Genomic DNA, 22055 nt, shown 5'->3' with positions numbered 1-22055 from the left:
AACAATTGTCAGTAAAGTGGTATTTTGGAGCTATTTCTACCCCTACTTTCCCATGGTAGCTCTTTTCCTCACCTCGTCTGTAATATCCCTCTGAGCTAAATATGCAATTAGGAGAATTTTAAATTTGAAGATACCAAGCAAATGATTTTGAGTGAACACCCTTATTGCTACTCAACTGTGTGAAGTGGAATCTAGATCATGAACCAAAGATAGTTATAATCAACATGGAAACGGCAATTAATATGCATCAAGCATCTGCCTAAGGTAATTAGCCAATCTGCTGAGTACATAATTAACAATTGAACCCAGTAAATTTTATTCTGTAGGGACACACTTTAAAGATTGAATCTATTTTTAATTTGTTTAATAAAATGTGAGGTATATTTGCATGTCAGTCTACTCCCTCTAACCTATTGAGCTGTCCTTCTAAATTCTGTTACTTGACAAAAGCTTTTTACAGTTTTGAGTTACTGAACCATGAGATAGTCTTCAGTTTTACCATTCCATCAATATTTTATTGGTCCAAGTGTGGTAAAATTCCATCAAGGAACTGGAGAAGACAATAATCAATGTAAATATTTCTTCCTCAGACACAACTCAGTAAAGACAAAGCTGCAATCTCACTTAGGAGCTACTAAAGCAAGACAGCAGTTATGCATTAAGCTATGCAAGAGAAAGACATTCAAGAGGGAATTAAAACTATTCTTTAAGAACTTGCTCTATGTCTACGTAGTCAAGGAGAGATGAATTTAATATTTCTAAGAATCTAAGAAAGCAATTTCCTTCCAATATAAATAAGCACTTTTTTTGGACATCCAGGTCCTGCTTTTCCTCCAGAGTTCAACTAAACAGTTCAGAAAAATCAATAAAAACCCTTAGACTTACTTCTCAAGAATGAAGATTATACAAGCAGTAACATCCTAATGGAGCCCATTTGCCTTTTTCCAATTGTCCGTGTAGATACGTATCTGTTAATTCTAGAATTACTTGTACATCCTGATGGAACAGCCTGTTGTATATCTCAAAATTAGCCCAGATTTTGTACATCAGTACATCTTTGTCATAACTCCATTCTTCAGGAAAAGAGAACATTAGAGGTATCACTTATGTTAACCTGCCATTCCTAAAACTGCAATTCTTCCAGATAAAATATGAAAAATAGCACTATGCTTTTGATATTATTAGTTTTATAGTTTTAGTACATTAATCTTTAGAAATTTTATGGTTAAAATATATATTCTTCAAATAAGGCAAAGCAGAGATTTAAGCTTACTTCATGAAACAACTTTGAGGTTCAACGTGTAATTTTAATATACTTCAAACAAATAGCATTATAAAAAGTTTTTAAATTTTATTTAATTATGTTTAAATTAAATACTCAGATACTGACAACTGTGAAAATCATGTATACTTGCATTGCCTATTATTGGTTAAAAAAAATCGATGTATAAATATCTAAAACATAGCTGGCCACAAAATTGGAATTGCTTACTAAAAGACAATGCAGGAAAATAGGGAATAACTAGAAGCGAGAAAGAAAAGCTTATTCTTTAAATGGAGAGCAAGAGAAACTTAGAAGCTTCTATAAAGGCATATATATATATTTTTTAATGTTACCTTAATTTTGAAAGACCAACTATATGGATACCATTTATTGGATTCCTCCTATGTGTTTTTACATTCATTGTTTTTAGTTCTGGAAACAGTCCTCTTTGTTAGGCATTGGTTACTCTGTTATAGAGGAGAAAACAGACTTAGAAAGACCAAGTGACTTACTGGGATTTCACAGCTAGTGTGAGCTTTGGATCCAGGTAAGGCTGACGCATGAGCCAGTGCTCCTTCCATATGCCCCACTGCCTCTCACTCTGGGTTATCACTGGGGATGAGTGGTTAGAAGTAAGAGAAATGGTAGAAAACTCTGGTTGGGAAGTGTGGGAACAAATGAGATAGAACATGATGTTCTAGAACTTGACAGAACAAGATGATCTGTACTTATTACGGTAGGTTGCATTAAGTACCCCAAAGGAAGACACATTCTGAATCCATGTTCCTGTGGGTGTGAATTTATTTGTAATTAAGGCCTTTTAAAGATGTTATTAGTTAAGTTGTGGCTCACTGACTCAGGGTGAGTCTCCAACCATTTTACTGGTGGAGCCAGAAGCAGTAAGTTGGGGAAAATGGGAATAGCCAACACAAAGAAAAGAGATAGCCATGTGAAGGGAGAGAGATGCAAGCCAAGGAACCCCAAGGACTGCAACAAGCTAGCACCAGAATTTTATAGACTTTGGGGAGAAAGTATGGTCTTGCCAGTGCCTTGATTTTAGACTTCTTCCAGCCTCTGGAAACGTGAGATAATGCATGCTTGTTGTTTAAGCCAGCCCAATGCGTGGTATTTGCCTGGCAAACTAAGTTAATACTTTAGAGTTGCTCAGCACTAGTGCTTATCATATGATCCTATCAATTTGAACACTTCTCTCTTTCTTTTTAAATGAGATTTTAAATATTTTAATTCCTAGTTTAGGAATCATTCTTCTACAGGTTCCAAAGTTTTATTAATCATCTTAAGAAAGCATGGTACTCTCAGTTGGCAAGAAGATTAACCAAAAAATATTACTATGATTTTAATATAATCTGAGGACACATCTCGGATGGCATGGCACAGATTGTCCTTTGCTTGGTATACTTAACTCTTTAGTACCCAAACTATTTTTTCCCAGTATTATTTCCTGCTCATATGAGCATACTTTATATTTATTCACTACACCCCCACTAGACTGCCTATAGGAACTAGAGATTATCTGCTTCTCAGTCCAGATAACTAATCACTTTCTTGCCCTGTTTTGATCTGTAAGTCAGGTGTAAATAGGCAGAGAATATTAAAATCATCAAGAAAGGAGGAGAGGGAAGGGGCAGTTCATGCTGGCTTGGAGCTTTGCATTATCCAGAAGAGGGAATCATGTCCATTCCATATGTGGCTTGGGAAACAGGGAGAAAAAGGATTCCATTTCTGAAAAGCTTTGAACTTCCTGCAGTCTTTCACAGGCTGGCTTCATTGGTTGGTTTGTATTGGTTGGCACTGCCAGGGTATTTAACATATTTGACAAAAATAGATTCAGATAAAAGCACACTTCAAAGACTCTAGATTTTCTGTGCCACTGCTCCCCATACATCTTCCATGTGAAACACAGTATATCTTTAATAATGTTTTAGTTTCTGGAATAAAGAACCTTCTAATTAAACTCACAATTGGTTTAAAAACAAGTTGGGGTGGCAAGTGTCTTGGAAAATGTAATAAAATGCAGAATATGCTAGGCAAATTGGAAAAGTGAATGCATATAAACAGTACAGTTCAAATGAGTGTGGAGGGGAGCAGCCTTTCATGTCCCAGGCACCCTCCTCAGCACTTGGCTCCAGTGATAATCCTTCTCAGACCTGTGGCCAACAGCCCCCGTGCCAGGAACTGGAGTAGGAGGACAAGTGCAGAAGGGGGCAGCTTTCCATGTCCCATGCAGCCATCTTTGCAGTTGGCTGGGGAGGTAACTCTTCACAGTCCTGAGGCTGACATATTCCTTGAGGGAATTCGGGATATAGTGGGCTTGTGATGGTGTCCATTCTTCAACAGTGACTTTTTGCCCATGGTATGCAAAGCCTAGAGGCCAGGGTGCCTCATGGAAGTGCCAGGAGCCCTCCCCCAATCCCAGGGACTAGTGGGCATACAGCAGACAGGGACTGTGGGGAATCTGAGCTGGAAGGTGAGATGCACACCTGCAGCTTTGGGAATGGCCAGAACAACTGTGTCCTGAAGCAGACTCCCTGCCAAACCATGCAGGGCACACTCCCCACCCACAGGGCTGGTAGTCCCCAGTGCATGTGGAAAATTGGTGCACTGATTGCACTTCCAAATGGTTTGGACCCCCCACTCAGTGCATAGATGAAGTTGGGGGAGAACTTGCTTGAGGGTAAGAGGCAGCTCAAGAGCACCATCTGCTGGTACACCAGGGAAAGTGCATTCCACCAAGCTGTAGCTCTGTCAAATTATAGATAAATGTTCAAGTAATTCTGCATATCCTAAAAGAACCCTATCATGATAAGCAAATGCAAAGAGGCCAAAAACAACAGAAAATTATAAAGCATATGAAGAAACCAGAAGATATGAATAACCCAAATATCCAAATTAAAAAGCCTGAGGAGACACAGAATGTGGAGCAGTTAATCAAAGAAGTACACACAAACATCACTGTCATTGCTCAGGATATAAAGGACGTGAAGAAGACCCTAGAAGAGCATAAATAAGAATTAACAAGAGTAAATTAAAAACAGCAGATCTTATGGAAATAAAAGATACTGTTGGTCAAATTAAAAATATTCTTGAGACACATAACAGCAGATTTGAACAGTAGAGGAACAAATTAGCAAACTTGAGGACAGGACAATGGATTGTGAAAGCAAGAAAGAATCAATTGTGAAAAAAATAAAAAAAATTGAAATGGAGCTCAGGGAAATGATGGACAATACAAAGCACACAAATATAAGAATTACTGGTGCTCCACAAGGCAAAGAGAAGAGTAAAGGGCTAGGAAGAGTATTCAAAGACATTGTTGGGAAAAACTTCCCAACCCTTCTAAATGGCATAAATATGCAAATCAAAGATGCCCAACGAACTCCAAATAGAATAAATCCAAATAAACCCACTCTGAGACATATTCTGAACAGACTGTCAAATGCTGAGGAGAAGGAGAAAGTTCTGAAAGCAGCAAGAGGGAAGCAATTCACCAAGTACAAGGGAAACAACATGAGACTAAGTACTGACTACTCAATGGGCACCATGGAGGCAAGAAGGCAGTGGTATGACATGTTTAAAATTCTGAAAGACAAAAATTGCCAGCCAAGAATTCTTTATCCAGCAAAGCTCTCCTTCAAAATTGAGGGAGAGCTTAAAATTTTCACAGACAAACAAATGCTGAGAGAATTTGTTAACAAAAGACCTGCCCTACAAGAAATACTAAAGGAAGCTCTACTGGCTGAGAAAAAAGACAGAAAAGAGAGGCCTGGAGAAGGGCACAGAACTGGAGAGTTTTAGTAAGGGTAAGTTTAAGAGGGGAAAAAATAGGTCTGACAAATAAAAACCAAAGGATAGGATGGCTGACTCAAGAACTGCCTTCACAGTCATAACATTGAATGTGAATGGATTAAACTCCCAAGTTAAAAGGTATAGACTGGCAGAATGGATTAAAAAATATGAACCATCAATATGCTGTTTAAAAGAGACTCATCTTAGCCTAAGTGATACAAAGAGACTGAAAGTGAAAGGATGGAAAAAAATATTCCACACATGCTACACAAAAGAAAGCAGGGGTAGCAATATTAATTTCAGACAAAATAGACTTTAAATGCAAGGATGCCATAAGAGACAAAGAAGGACACTATATACTAATAAAAGGGTCAATTCACCAAGAAGAAATAACAATCATATATGTTTATGCACCCAATCAAGGTGCCCCAAAGTACATGAGACAAACATTGGCAAAACTGAAGGAAGCAATGTGACGTATCCACAATAATTGCGGGAGACTTCAGTACACCACTCTCTCCTATAGATAGATCAACCAGACAGAGGACCAATAAGGAAATTTAGAACCTAAACAACATGATAAACGAATTTCACTTAACGGACATATATAGAACATTACATCCCAAATTACCAGGATATACAGTCTTCTCTAGTGCTCATGGAACTTTCTCCAGGATAGATTATGCTGGGGCATAAAACAAGCGTCAACAAATTTAAAAAGATTGAAATTATTCAAAGCACATTCTCTGACCACAATGGAATGCAACTGGAAGTCAATAACTATCAAAGATCTAGAACATTCACAAATATCTGGAGGTTAAACAACACACTCCTGAACAATCAGTGGGTCAAAGAAGAAATTTCAGGAGAAATTGCTAAATATCTAGAGATGAACAAAAGCGAGAACACAACATATCAAAACTTACAGGATGCAGCAAAGGTGGTAATGAAGGGGAAATTTATAGCTCTAAATGCAGACATTAAAAAGGAAGAAAGAGCTAAAATCAAAGAACTAATGGAACAACTGAAGAAGCTAGAGAATGATCAGGAAACTAATCTTAAAGCAAGTAGAAGAAAAGGAATAACAAGGATTACAGCAGAAATAAATAATATGGAGAACAACAACAAAAAAAATAATAGAATAAATAAAACCAAAAATTGGTTCTTTGAGAAGATCAACAGATTGACAAACCTTCATCTAGACTGACAAAGTCAAAAAGTGAGAAGACCCAAATAAACAAAATAATAAATGAGAGGGGAGACATTACTGAGGATCCCAAAGGAATTTAAAAAAATCACAAGAGGATACTATGAACAACTGTATGCCAACAAACTAGACAATTTAGAGGAAATGGATAATTTCCTGGAAACAAATGAACAACCTAGATTGACCAGAGAAGAAATAGAAGGTCTCAACAAACCAATCACAAGTAAAGAGATTCAATCAGTTATCAAAAAAACTTCCTACAAGTAAAAGCCCATGACCAGATGGCTTCACAGGGGAATTTTACCAAACTTTCCAAAAGAACTGACACCTTTCCTACTGAAACTCTTTCAAAAAATTGAAGAAAATGGAATACTACCTGTGCTGGTTTGGATGTATTATGTCCCCCAAAACTCCATGTTCTTTGATGCAATCTTATAGGGGCAGACATATTAGTGTTGGTTAGGTTGGAACCTATTGACTGAGTGTTTCCATGGAGACGTAACTCAATCAATTGTGGGCAAGACCTTTGATTGGATAATTTCCATGGAGGTGTTACCCTCCACATTCAGGGTGGGTCTTAATTAAATCACTGGAGCCATATAAAAGAGCTGACAAACAGAAGGAACTCGATGCAGCTACAGCCAAGAGAGACATTTTGAAGACAGCTGTTGAAAGCTGACACTGATGTTTTGGAGAATACCATTTTGAAACACAACCCAGAATCAGTAGATGCCAGCCACATGTCTTCCCAGCTAATAGAGGATTTCCAGATGCCAATGGCCATCCTTCAGTGAAGGTACCCTATTGTTAATGCCTTACCTTGGACACTTTACAGCCTTAAGACTGTAACTTTGTAATCAAATAAACACCCTTTATAAAAGCCAATCCATTTCTCATATTTTGCATAATGGCAGCATTAGCAAACCAGAACACTACCTAACTCATTTTATGAAGCCAACATCACTCTAATACCAAAACCTGATAAAGATGCTACAAGAAAGGAAAACTACAGGCCAATCTCCCCAATGAATATAGATGCAAAAATTCTCAAGAAAATACTTGCAAATCAAACCCAAAGACACATTTAAAAAATCAGACACCATGACCAAGTGGGGTTCATCCTGGTGGTTCAACATAAGAAAATCAATCAATGTATTACAACACATTAACAAATCAAAAGGGAAAAATCAAATGAACATATTAATAGATGCTGAAAAAGCATTCCAAAAAATTCAGCATCCTTTTTTGATAAAAATACTTCAAAAGGTAGCAATTGAAGGAAATTTCCTCAATATGATAAAGGGCTTATATGAGAAACCTACAGCCAGCATAGTACTCAATGGTGAGAGACTGAAAGCCTTCCCTCTAAGATCAGGAATGAGACAAGGATGCCCGCTGTCACCACTGTTATTCAACATTGTGCTAGAAGTTCTAGCCAGAGCAATCCGGCAAGACAAAGAAATAAAAGGCATCCAAATTGGAAAGGAAGAAGTAAAACTGTTATTATTTGCAGATGATATGATCTATATTTGGAAAACCCTGAGAAATCGATGACTCAAATATTGGAGCTAATAAACAAATTCAGCAAAGTAGTGGAATACAAGATTAATGTACAAAAGTCAGTAATGTTCCTATACACTAAAAACGACCTAACTGAGGACACACTCAAGAAAAAGATTCCATTCACAATAGGAACTAAAAAAATTCAAGTACCTAGGAATAAACTTAACCAAGGATATAAAAGACCTCCACACAAAAATTACATAACTTTACCAAAAGAAATAAAAGGGGACCTAAAGAGATGGAAAGATATTCTATGTTCATGGATAGGAAGGATAAACATCGTTAAGATGTTAATCCTACCCAAACTGATCTACAGATTCAATGAAATTCCAATCAAAATTCCAACAACCTACTTTGCAGACTTTGAAAAGCTAGCTATCAAATTTATTTGGAAGGGAAAGGGGACTCAAATTGCTAAAAACATTCTAAAAAAGACAAAGTGGGAGGACTTACACTTTCTGACTTTGAAGACTACTATAAAGCCACAGTAGTCAAAACAGCATGGTACTGGTACAAAGATAGACATATTGATCAATGGAATCAAATTGAGAATTCAGAAATAGACCCCCAGATCTATGGTTCACTGATTTTTGATAAGGCCCCCAAATCCACTGAACTGGGACATAACAGTGTTTTCAACAAATGGGGCTGGGAGAACTGGATAGCCATAACAAAAAGAAGGAAAGAGGACCCCTACCCTCACACCCTATAAAAAAATTAACTCAAAGTGGATCAAAGACCTCAATATAAGAGACAGTACCATACAACTCCTAGAAAATAATGTAGGGAAACATCTTTAAGACCTGGTATTAGGAGGTTGCTTCTTAGACCTCACACCCAAAGCAGAAGCAACGAAAGAAAAAAATAGATAAATGGGAACTCTTTAAAATCAAAAGCCTCTGAACTTCAAAGGAATTTGTCAAAAAGGTGAAGAGGTAGCCAATTCAATGGGAGAAAATATTTGGAAACCATATATCTGATAAGAGACTGATATCTTACATATATAAAGAAATCCTACAACTCAACGACAATAGTACAAACAGCCCAGTTATAAAATGGGCGAAAGATATGAAAAGACAGTTCTCCAAAGAGGAAATACAAATGGCTAAAAACATGTGAAAAAACGTTCATCTTCACTAGGGAGATGCAAATCAAGACCACAATGGGGTATCATCTCACACCAATAAGAAGGGCTGCCATTAAACAAACAGGAAACTACAAATGCTGGAGAGGATGTGGAGAAATTGGAATGCTTATTCACTGCTGGTAGGGCTGTATAATGGTATACAGCCACTCTGGAAGACAGTTTGGTAGTTCCTCAGAAAACTAGATATTGAGTTACTCTATGATCTGGCAATTTCACTTCTCGGTACATACCCAGAAGATCTGAAAGCAGTGACAAGAACAGATATTTGCACACTGATGTTCATAGCGGAATTGTTCACAGTTGCCAAGAGATGGAAACAATCCAAATGTCCTTCAACAGATGAGTGGATAAACAAAATGTGGTATATACATATGATGGAATACTACACAGCAGTAAGAAGGAACGAGGTCATGAAACATATGACAACATGGATGAACTTTGAAGACATAATGCTAGGTGAAATAAGCCAGACACAAAAGGAGAGATATTGTATGTTACCACTAATGTGAACTATGTGGAAAATTTAAAGTAAGTCTCTTATACTGTAGATTATAGGGGACGTGGAGTCAAGAAGCTAGTGAAGGGGGAATGATAACCTAACATGTAAAGATATGGTAATGAGGGTGAACTTAATGGTATGGGAATGGTCAGATATGACTATGGTTTGTATGATGGGATTGTTAGTATCAGTGATGCATTGAAGGTGAATGTGTTCGTAAATGATTGTTTTTAAAGGCATGTAACCCACAGAGTAGCATCACAAACCTAAATAAGTGTTAGCATGATATACTTATAAGGTATGACACTGGTGCAAAGGGTTAACAACAGAGTGGTATATGGAAAAACTACCCATAACATATTAAAGACTATATTTAATAGGAATATTTTACCAACACCACACTGATACTAGGGATGAATAATTAGCAGCTGAAAAGAGCTCTGGGATGTATTATGTTATGATCATTGTTTAAAGTTTAGAGTGATGATGACTGTACAACTAAGTGAAGATAATGTAAGAAACTGACCATTTATCTCAGCATAGAATGTAAATTAAGCGAAGTTAGGAACCCAGTACTTAATAAATCAAGCCCTCGACTTGAGGTGTGCTCTTAATGAAACAGGGTTGTAAATGGGAGGCTGAGCCCTCCTATAATTATGCCTAAGAGGCACCTCCAGGGAACCTCTTCTGTCGCTCAGATGTGGCCTTATTCTAAGCCCAACTTGGCAAATAAATTCATTAACCTCCCCCCCCCACCCCAATAGGGACATGATTCCCAGGGGAATGAATCTCCCTGGTGATGTGGGACATGCCTCCCACGAATGAGCCTGGCCCTGGCAGCCAGGGATTGAAAATGCCTACTTGACCAAAAGGGGAAAAAAGAAAGACAACAAGCTGAGGTCACAGTGGCTGAGAGATCCCAAATAGAGTCGACTGGCTATCCTGGAGGTTTCTCTTACGCAAGCTCCAGCTAGACATCCCAGATGTCCACAGTATGCCATGCCTGTACCAAAAGTAGTCCCCAAATACCTAGTTCCATACCTGATATTCTATAAAAGATGCACTCACTAAGTTTATCTCTCAGAAACTTAAGTCCACCACAGTGTTCCTATGCCAGACAAGTCCTAAAACCCAGAGGCAACAGCTTCTTTAAGAACAACAGATGCAGCCCCCTTCTACATGCTGTCAACACCCCTTTTCAATATGAACCAGTTAGGGTGCTCACTGCGTGGACACCCCTGAAGATGGAGAAAGGAAAGGAATTAGGGGAGAGGAATGGGTAGCAACAAACAAGATAAGATTTAACAAAGGTCTGTGAATACCGAAACTTTATATGTATATATATATTTATAACTGGGCTGTTTGTACTATTGTCATTGAGTTGTAGGATTTCTTTATATATGCAAGATAACAGTCTCTTATCAGGTACATGGATTTTTTAGATGCTGGAGTGTTGGAACAGCTGGATGGAGGTAAATGACGTGGTAGAACTGTAACCTATAACATCTTTTGAAGTTTGCTCTATAGCTACTGGTTGAATTGTGCTTTGAAAGTCTTCATCTTTCTGTATATATCTTATATTGCATAATAAGGAAAGAACTGAAACTGTGGAACTATAACCCATAACAATTTTTGAAATTACCTGTATAACTGCTTGTTGAGCTGTACATCGAAAGTTAACACCTTTCTGTACGCATGTTATGTTTTACAGTAATGGAAATAGCTGAAGTTGTGGAACTGTGACCCATGGCATTCTTTGAAATTTGTGCTCTAGCTATTTGTTAAATTGTACTTTGAAAGTTATCACTGTTATGTATATATGTTAAAGTTCACAATTAAAAAATGCATTAAAAAAGAATTAGGAGGAGTATTATTGAAGAGTTCATTCTACTGTGGACTAGACAAAGTCCAGGTGTTAAATTTGCTCAAGATATGGGGTTGCCACCACGACAATCTACCTTGAAAAATTTGAGGCCCTGGAACATACCAGGGGAGATTTTAGATATCTTCATGGAAAGTCTGAAAAAGTCAGGAGGGACTTAGCCTTTGGCTGGGTTTAGATGTCTTATTGGCCTTTCCTTCCACTTCTATTCCATGACTTGGAAACATCTCCTAAACCAAAGTAATAAGAAGAGACTCAAATTTAAGGCTCCATTACAGACACCTCCTGTTTGCAGGGAACTTGGTATGGCAGAAATGCCAGTGGCCTCAAGGAGAAGATATAAACGTGGTATCCTTGGTGCCTGGCACTTATCAAAAGTGAGGAAATGAGGAGAGTGAAAATGAGAGAAGGATTTCATGGAGATGTCCAAACCCAGGAAAAGAAGGGCATAAAACACGTTAGGACCATGCAACAAGAGCTCGGCAGGGACAAACAACAGAATGGGAATTAGATTTTGGTGTAGAGTGGAAAATGAAGGATTAAATATAGTTGATATAATGAGGTGGGAGAGTGCAGCAAGAGGAAGTGGTTGATATTCAGAAAAGACATAAGTAGAGAAGATGATGCCATGTGGAAGGTCTTCCAAACTGCCGGCAGATACTAATTTGGAACACACTGGCAAATGACAGAAGACACAGAATTGGAAAGACACAGATGGGCCTGGGCTGGGCTTCTCTGAAGCAGCGGCTCTAGGATGCTGGTGTCCTAGACAATGAAATACTGCATTTCAGCAGCAATTAAATTAAACAAAATGTACTGAGCACCCACTGGTTGGGTCCTGAACTGTGTGGAAAAGCTGAATTAGTCTGGTTCCTACTTTTCAGAGGCTCCCTGTCTAGTGATTGAGGCAGATGTGTAGATTCATAGTGACAATGCAATCTGCCAAAAATGAATGGCGCATGGAGGGACTAGAGATGAGGGAGCAATGCAGGGGGGCTTCCCAGAGGAGGTGACAGTGGGTCTGAATCCTGTAGGAGGGGTGAGCAGGAGTTTGCCAGACAGAAAAGTTGGGAAAAGGCATTCTTGGCAGGGTCATGGACTGTGCAGAAGCATGGACTGTGAGGGCTGAGCTTGGTAAGGAGTTACAGGCAAGACCAGAGAGGTGAGACACCCAAGAAGTGTGGCTGGAAGGCTAAAAGGTTTTGTAGGTTTTTGTGTCAGGATTTCAAGATTTTGTACTGGGGTCTCTGAGACACAATATTGGGATCACTGATAGATCATTCATTTAGGAAAACCCTTATACTATTTTAGTTCCCTTGTGGGTGGAAATGTCTCTTTTAAACCTCATTCTGTGTTCCTTTGAGAAAAAAATTGGGAACCTTTGATTCAGGCTGGGGCTGGTGATGGAAGTTGATTTTTAAATATAGGTAAGGTAGTACATTTTTAAATCTATTTAGAAAAAGTTGATGGATCTGTATACTATGTGGAATTTATAGGGCTGATTTAGACAAACTACCATCCATTGGCTTCTTGTTAGCACCAAGATTATGTTTTGAAGAAAAAATAAGTGCCTTTGTGGATGGTAATCTATAAGTATTATAACTCTGATATTTTAATTTTTGAAAAATTTAATGCTTTGATTTTAAATAATGCAACATTTTTCCTTTCAAATGTCTCTACCTCTACCTTTATGACTCTAAAAAATCTCCAGTTAACTTTTATGAGGATTTATCCAAAGAAGGAATATACACAAAAATGATGTCTTACGTAGTTTATGAAGGAACCACTAATTCACATCAGAGGATAATAAAGGAAAAGCAAACCAGGGCTTCTGCGACTACCCTAACTTTGGGGGAAGTTCATCATAAGCTCCAGTAATGCAGAATCCCATGAAGGGAACTAAAGATTATCTTGTGCTCCATCAAATGTTTTTGTTGTTGCTGTTTTTGATGTACAGGGAGATCCTTCTCTTTTTTTAAATCTAGTTCTTTATCTGACTTTTATTTTCTTGCCTTGCTCACCAAGGATCTCTGATATGATACCATGGAAGCTATATCTAGGCTGTACAATATAGCTATAGGATCCTGGTTTATTTTATATGTGTGTGTGTGTGTGTGTGTGTGGTTTGTATCTCAGACAACAACTTTGCAGGTTCTTCTCAGTCTTTTGGGTTTTATTAATCATTATTGGGATAAATCATCATCAAGACTGATTGACACTCTTGGATTTTATTATGGATTTTTTAAATTAATGGAAGGCATAAGTCAAAGTTAAATTAAAGATATAACTATTTTTATAAAATTAAAACAAATCACCCCAGCTCATCTGGTCAGAGACCTGTACTTCATTCCATGGTGGTGGGCTTCCTTCTGATTGTGAATTAGGGAACTCTCCGCCCTATAATTTATGATGCATTTCATGGTTGGAACTATGCTCTTGTGAAATCAAGGATTTGTCATCAATCACATGAAGAAATAAATTGAGAAACTTCTCTACTGTACAATAGAAATCCTTTTTTAGTGGTTGCCCATATTCTATTTCTTCAATGTAAAGGAGAGATTGAAGACCAATATCCTTATACTGCTAGCTCTGAGTTTTTACTTTTTGACTCTGGGAATTTTATGATCTGCTATCCTCAGAACCACAGCTTTTATCTCAGGGACTCAGACTTAACACATTTCCTGTCAATTTACCCAACTTGTTAACTTTACTACATGCTCTGAGGTGTCTCAACTGGAGCTGATGCCAAGAAATAAAAGCATTCATTGATATACACCATTCCCTTGACATTTCTGATCATGTTTACCATCAGTTCTCTTGAACTTTCTGGGACCAGGATAGACCACTGGCACGTGCTTCTAACAAGAGTGTCTGCTGTGACCTGGGGAGTCCAAAAATTTCCACACCACTTTCAGCCATCCTCACATACTCTCTTAGTGTGCATGCTCATGAGAAGTGTTTGCACACACAGGTGATGTTGGTGGTAGCTGACATGAGTGGAATTACAAGGTACACCCCCAAAAGCCCGGCTGTTTCTTTCCAGTCACTAGATCTCCAATTCCACGGTGAAGAGGAGGGCGATGGGGGTTAGACTGGTAGAGAGTCATACATTCCCACAATGTTAACAAGGTTTCATTCCTGGGGCCAACAGGTGCTTCTGGGCTCATAGGAGAGACTGTGGAAATGGACTATTGATGTCTGTTGTTGGCAAGGAGTTGAGGAGTGGCTGTTGGCACCTCTTCTTCGTCATTTCCTGTTTAGGTCCTTCTCCTACATGCTCTGAGAAGTAATTTTATATAACAGAAACAGTCTGTTACCCACAGACCCTCCTTTGAAATTCAAGGTGAGGGTGAGAGCTACTTTGTATTAAATGCTAATGATTTCTAATTAATTCATCATTTTTTAAAAAAAGCAATTCACAACTTGGCTTTGCAGACATAAATAGTTTTAAGCAGATTGTACTAAAAGAACCTGATCTCCCCATTTTTTGCCCTCAAGATAATTTAGAACACAGTTGGAACAGATGGAGCTAGGGTTTACAAAGCCAATGAAAGATTAAGAATGTTGCCTTATCTTGGAAACTAGTTAAAAGGCAGAGAATCCAATGGACACTTGTAAACAGTGAAAGAAATAAACTAGCTGAAAGACAAGAAGGGAAAGTCCTTGATGCTGTTGGTCAGGAACTGCTCCATGGTCTGAGATAAAATTAAGAAGATGGTGCCTGGGAATCTTGGCTTCCCAGGCTAGAGGGCAGCCTCGGTGATTCCGATTTTGGAGACAGAGTGAGAGTGAGGAGCAGAAGACCTCTGCCTCTCCTCTGGGAGGTGTATCCAGACCTGGTGTCATATTTCCTGGTGCTAACCTCACTGGATGAGGTTCCCTGGCTGGACACTCTCAAAGATCCCCTCACATCTCCCTCAAGGCACTGACTGCAGATTTTGAGTATTTGTTTGTGTCCTTGATGAACGAGCTTCTCCCTCAGTAGACTACAAACTCCACGAAGGAAGGGCTCATGGCGCTGGTGTTGCCCACGATCACAGCCTGGGATCCTAACACAATGCCTGGTACATGGCAGGTGGCCAATAAATATTTCTATTAGACAGGTTTTTTACATTTATTGAACAAGTGAATGAATTTACCAAGCATAGCCTCACAGTGCCACTAAGAATCGGATGTTTTCATGGCTGGATCAGAAGCCAAGTGGAAGTGATGGCTGAGGTTGCTGGAGGACACTTCTACTTTGTTGCAGATGAATGATGATACTGGTGCTTTCTTCTTCCCCGTTCCTTTGTGTTTTATTTCCTTGCTTCCTGCTCTACATTATATGCTTGCCTGACAATACCTAAAGCCCTATGCTCATTACACACTGCTTGTCTTCAGCTTTCTCTTCTACCATCTTTCCTTTATTAGAGCACCCTCCAACTTAATTCCAGGTCTTAGATGTGCCTATCTCTTGCTTCTTAACTCACCCAGTTAATGCAACTACTTGCTTCAGAGTGTTTCAAACAGAGAAAAGCCAGACTTTAAAACATGACAACAAAGAAATAGAAGAATTGATATTTTTCCATTGCTTTACCTGATTGCATCTCCACAACACTTTACACTGTTGTCCACTTCCTACTTTTTTGATATTCTCTATTCCCTTGGATGCTACATCATCACACTTTTCGGGTTCTTCTCCTTATCTGACCCTTTCTTCTCTCTCCCTTCCTCTTTCATCCCTTAAAAGCAGGTGTTTCCCAAGATCACTCTGTGGTCTTCCTTCCTTCCCTTCTTCCTCATGTTTTCTCTGGATGTCTTTTGTTTTCAGCCTTCAGTTTCCACATATGTGACCATGACTCTCAGACCTAGCTCTCCTGTCTGGAGCTCTACTACAATTCTAGACCTTTATTTTCAAGGATGTAGGAGACACCCCCATTAATTCTTGTTTGTATTTTGCAATGGTCTTGTAAATGGTTTGTTTACAGTAGATGTTTCACCATTTCAGTTTAATCTCCATACTTCTACCAGAGTTGTTTTCTTGAAAAAATGAAGCTGAGCATGTCATTCCCATCTTTAAATGCCTCTTTTAGATTCTGAAGGCTTCAGGGGAAATCGTCATCATCATCATTGTCATCACCATCACTAGCATCGCAACTCTATAAGAGTTTCCTGCGTGTGAGGCTCTATTCTGACCACTTCAAATGTATTAACTCATTTAATTCCTGTTTGTGAGATAGGTACTGGCATATGCCTATTTTACAGATGAGGAAATTAGGGGCACACAGATGCTAAGTAACATGTCCAAGGAGACAAAGTCCATCCCTTCTAGCTTGATTAGACAGTCCTTCCATTACAGAGCTTTCCATGACTGTCCTGAGACTCCCTTTGTGTTCCAATCATACAAACCTTTTTCTTTTTTCTCAAAACTCCATCCTTTTCCACAATTCCCTGCCTGGCCTTTGTACTTGCTGTTCCCATTGGCTGGAATGCTGCTATCCCATTCTTTACCTGGTTAATTCTTACTCATCCATCAAGACTTGACTCCCAAGTCATCTTCTCTCCCCAAACCCTTTGAACCAGGCCAGAGTAGGGATAGGGAATGGGGAGTTAATGCTTAAACTGTGCAGCGTTTCTATTTGGGGTGATGGAAAAGTTTTGGTGATGGAGGTGGTGATGGCAGCACAACATTGTCAACATAATTAACTGCACTGAATTATATATTTGAATGTGGTTAAAAGGGGAACTTTTAGGTCATTTATATGTTACTAGAATAAAAATTAAGAAAAAACCCCACAAAACTTTAGGACTATGCAACACAAATAATGAACCCTAATGTAAACCATGGATTATAGTTAACAGTACAATTATAATAATAGTCATTCATCAGTTGTAACACAAGCACCACAATGAATGTAAGATGTTAATATTGGGAAAGGGTGCACAGTATATAGGAACTCTGCATTTTATGTATGATTTTTTTCTGTAAACCTAAGACTTCTCTTTAAAAAATGAACATTCTGAGCCAAGTTAGTCACTCCCATCTTTGTGCTCATACAAAACTGTACACACCTGCCCTGTTAGACATTCTCTGCTTTACTGCCCAATGGGGCACTGTTCATATATCTGTGTCCCCATAGGATTATGAGCTCCCTAAACTCAGGAAGCATTTCTCTTTCATCCCTGTGTCTTAGCATTTAGCAGGGGCCCAGTATACAGTGGGTTATCAAAAAATATTTGTTGAATGAACCAGTTGATGCCTGATGCTTCATGAGGTCACGGACCCTAACTTTCTTCTTCAGTGCTGTGCCCCCAGCTTCTAGCATAACACATAGGAAGCACTCAACTGATATTTGAATGAAAAAAATGAACTGTACATTCATGATCTTGGTGAAATCCAACCCAACAGAGCTTCTTACTTTTCATTTCTTAATTTGTAAGCAGCAGTCTCAGCAACATCAACTTGGGATCTCATTTAATATAATATATTATAAATTATATATAATATATAAATATATATTAAAAATATACATTAAAATATACTATATATATATAAATTCACTTAGAGGTAATGATTATATGGTCTTGATTTCTTCTTGACCTCACTAAAAATTAGTCTGAAAATTAAGCATCATCAGAGTAGACAAATACAAACATGTCCCTATAAAATTTTGAGCCACCACCTGTGTATAATTTAACAGGTTTCTATTTTTAGATCAGAGAACCATTTAGTTATCACCCATATTCACTAAGAAGAAATAAAGCCACTTGCCTTTTTGTAAGTATTGCTAAGTTAGGACTCCTGGGATTGAGTGCTTTGTAATTTGAAAGTGACTTTTCATTGGTGGAGACCCAGCAGAAGAAGGGAGGGGCGGGGCGCTGGGCCACCACAGCACCTGGACGGGGAGCGTTTACCTGCTGGCCGGGCTTGAGGGGTGACAGCGTGATGCCCTGGGTGTTGATCACTGGCAGGACCTGGTTGCCGATGACCGTGGCGATGATCTGGCCCTGGGCGTTTGTCAGGAGCTGGGGCGTGATGGGCTGTACTTGAAGGCCCTGACCACCGCTCGCTGCCTGGCTCGAGGGCCCCGCGTTGGGCATCAGCGGGATGGCCCCGATGATCTGCAAGAGACGGGCCCAGAGGTGAGGCGCGCGCTCTGCTCCTGGCCTCCGTGGGCATCGGAAGACGGCTCCGCGCCCTGTGCCCTGTAGGATGGTGCTACCCCCATGCTGGGCGCGGAATATGCAAGGAGACCCGGACATTGGCATGTGGAAGAAAGTGGCAGGAAATGAGTGTATAAGATGAGAAGGCCACGTGGCCTGAGCTTATGTGAGGGAAGGGGCACATCTTTAAAAAATAAAATGTTATGTTTAGCTCCTGTACTCCAAAATTATTTCCTGTGGCCACATGGTCTCAGACTCTTACTTGTTCTTCTAAAACTTATAATTTTGAGTTAAAATTCCCATTAATTCCCCATGATACATAATAAGAAAGCATCATTTAAAGCAGGAATTACAAAAACAAATACTTAGGATGTTATTGTTATAGTATGGCTGATAATGAAATGAATGAGAAAGTCCCATCTCAGAGAGGCCACTCCTGCCCACCTGGGGAAGGTGGCACAGATTGATTCCAGCTAATTGTTGCCAGCTGGGAACATGTTTCAATAGAAGCCAGACTCCAGACTTTATATGAAATCTCTCAATGTTTAAATATTGGCATCTTATTAAAAATTTTTATAACTACTATATGGGCCAAACAAAATGTATATATTGGTCTGATAGGGCCATGGGTTTGCCATTTGGCCATCACTTATATAAAAGCTTTTCCCCAAAACCTATTCCACAAATGGTGGTAAGTTTAAAAAAGTGATTTTTAAAATACGGCATCAGGCAAGGCCCTTTACAGATTGACTCAGAACCACAATGAAGCTAACAGAGCTAACACAAGCAAATCTGAATCCAACTGTTTCACACATGTGGAGTAAAAAAAAGGCTTATTGTTCTAGATTTCTCAGAGATCGTGAGAGATTTGTGGCTGGAATATATTCAGATTTTGTTCTTGCATATCTTTAAATGATATTTTCATCATGTCTTGTTATTGTGGAAATAAAGGTGACCTTCCTATTCCACCAATAAAATAAAAATAAAATAAAATAAAATAAAATAAAATAGAATAAAATAAAGTAAAGCTTTGGAGATAGCAGAGAAGTGTGATTTCTATGGGAAGAACAGATACCTGCTTTTTCTTGGAACCGGCCCCAGAAGATGGGCTCCTCAGGCCCTCGTCTGCCTCGGGAGCCACACTGCTTCCCAATGGGGAGCTCCATGCACCCTGTTCTGGGGGATCCTCAAACCTGACCAGCTCTCAGGCACCTGTTCCCCACCTGGATTCTCTTCTGCTCTTTCTATCCCTCCATCCCTTCATGGACAGCCTGCCCCTCTCTCAAGGTCAGGGTCAGCTCCCTGGGATGCATCTCCCTGACACCCCAGCAGGATTAGGGGTCTCATGAAACCCTTGTCTCCTGGGGGTTGAGAATCCAGGCTCTAGACTCAGAGAGATGAGAATCCCACCCCAACCACGCCAGCTACTGCTTGTGTAACCGTCAAGGAACCTAGGGGGGGACTTGGGATTGTAATCAAGTGTTTGAAACGCTTAAAGTAGAAGTGAAATGACTTCTGAAGACTGAAATCAGAAAAAATATGCATTTTAAATGACGTGTTATAAATGGGGGCCTACAGGTTAGAGGTTCAGGGCCCCTGTGCCTCTGGCAGTGGCAGGGAGACTCTCCAGGAGTCTCTGGCCTCAATGAATGGATCACATGGTCTGTCAGCCTGGTTGGACCCCACGACTGTGCTAACCAGCCTGAGAACAAGAATAAGAGTGGCAAATGGACAGGGTGTCTATAAAGCCTGGAAACATAGACCAATACACATACATCACCAGGGACAAATTTAATCTGTAAGAAACTAACACATGATCCATGTTTCCAGATGTCATGGACTCTCTTGACTGGGAGTCAAGGAGTCTGCTGTGTGGATGCTCATTTCCCTCCACACCCCCAGAGGATGGGCAAGCAGCTCTATTTTGCTGGTCGTCTTCTGGGGCAGCCTCGCAGATGTGCAGTGAGGTAACGAAGCCTAGGGGTCACCAAGGCGAGCTGGAACTGGAGTCTGGGTCTGACTGACCCTTAAATGCTTGCTTTCTCATTTTGTCACCTGGCTCCCACCACACAGAAGACAACAGAGGGGGCCAGCTCTTAGAGAAGGCACTGCAATGCTATTTGCCACCTCCCACTAGATTGAGTTTATAAATGTTTCCATTTTCTGTTCTCACTGTACCCTAAACAGGATCTAGAACATAATTTCTCAATAAATATCTTTTGAATGAATGAATGAATGGTTGCTAGGCTTGGCCATCACTCAGCTATCAAACGCAACTGGGACCCCAGGAAAACTGTAAAGTGACAAAGATCATGCCACTGAAGTCACCCCCCTCCTTCCTCGGCAGTTGCTTCCACAAAAGCTCCTGCAGGATGTCAGTAATGGAGGAGCTGTGTGAATATCAAGTATCAATGGCAGCTGTCAACAGATGCTGATAAAGGTCAAGTAATTACTGCGAGAGTGGTCAGCAGTCCCTGGGGGAGTCTCTCGGAGAGTGGTCAGCCTTGCAGTCTCTCGGAGCCAGCATGGACTGTCCATCCAGCAGCACCAATAATGAACATGTCCCATCCGCTCAAGTGAGGTCAGGAGAAGTCCACATCAATGGATTTCGGCTCATAAGTACCTTATTGATAAGTGGTCTTGCATTGAACAGCTCAGTGTTCGCAGGCTGGGTTACTCTGACCCTATAGGCAGGTAAGAGAGGCTGGGGGAGCAGGCTTCCTAATCTGTGCCCGCCCTGGATAATTCCTCTTTCCACACATGCTGCATGCACTATGCAAACTCGACCATCAGCCTCTCCCACTCGCTTCCCCAGTTTCTTAGGCCTTTGTAGCTAAGCCCAGTCTCCTTAACTTGAGTTGAAAGGCTATGGATGCTGGACTCATTTATGTGGCAGGGTTGCGGGTACTATTTTAGGCAGGATTTCAGTGTGGTTAGGAGCTGGTGTGAGTAAGCAGCCTGAGAGCACACTTCAGAGTGGGGCAGAACACACTCGTGATGAAGAGATGCATTGTGCTGTGTGATTGACAAGCATCTGTGCTTGCCTCCTGGGTAATGAGATGCTCTGCCTGCTCTCTGGGTGGAAAGAAGAAAGGCAACAGCAGATGGCTCACCAGCCTTTCCCCTAATGGCGCTGTGACATTACTAAAACATGGTGCCGCTCATGGCCTACCCTGACATCTCTTCTCCTCTTTATAGGTATTTGTATCACTTGTCTAGGGCAGGACAACACTAATGTCAGATCTAGATGAGCCTGTAATGGTAGGTTTATAAAGGAAAAATCCCTTTAATAAGGAGAGTTTGTGGCTATGAGGTGAGGGTGAGGTCAGGAGAGAGTCTAAAGTAAGGAAGCCTCTGTGAAATTATGCATTTCTCAATTTTGTTCCCCTTTCAGGTGAGTTGCTATCACCATCCAAGCATGTCAAAAACTTGGCAGTGCATTGTGGGGAATTTTGTAATATTCCCTAGTGTACTACAATATGCTGATTTTAATTTGCTTCCATTCATTGAAGGGTAGAAATTATCATACATTGTGTTGTCTAG

The 22055-nt window shown here is 39.9% G+C and overlaps 1 protein-coding gene across 1 annotated transcript in view; it reads right to left on the bottom strand.

Moving 5' to 3' along the window:
* The window catches only part of POU6F2 (POU class 6 homeobox 2), a 510083-nt gene that overhangs the window by 15639 nt on the left and 472389 nt on the right, over positions 1–22055 (bottom strand). Inside the window, exon 7 of the mRNA XM_037837121.1 lies at positions 18264–18470. Coding sequence (XP_037693049.1) covers positions 18264–18470 — 207 coding nt within the window. The remainder of the gene's footprint in view (positions 1–18263; positions 18471–22055) is intronic.

This window comes from Choloepus didactylus, chromosome 5 (assembly GCF_015220235.1).
Source record: "Choloepus didactylus isolate mChoDid1 chromosome 5, mChoDid1.pri, whole genome shotgun sequence".
Taxonomy (NCBI): domain Eukaryota; kingdom Metazoa; phylum Chordata; class Mammalia; order Pilosa; family Megalonychidae; genus Choloepus; species Choloepus didactylus.
The sequence above is the reverse complement of the archived record's forward strand: the minus strand, read 5'-3'. Positions and strand labels throughout refer to the sequence as shown.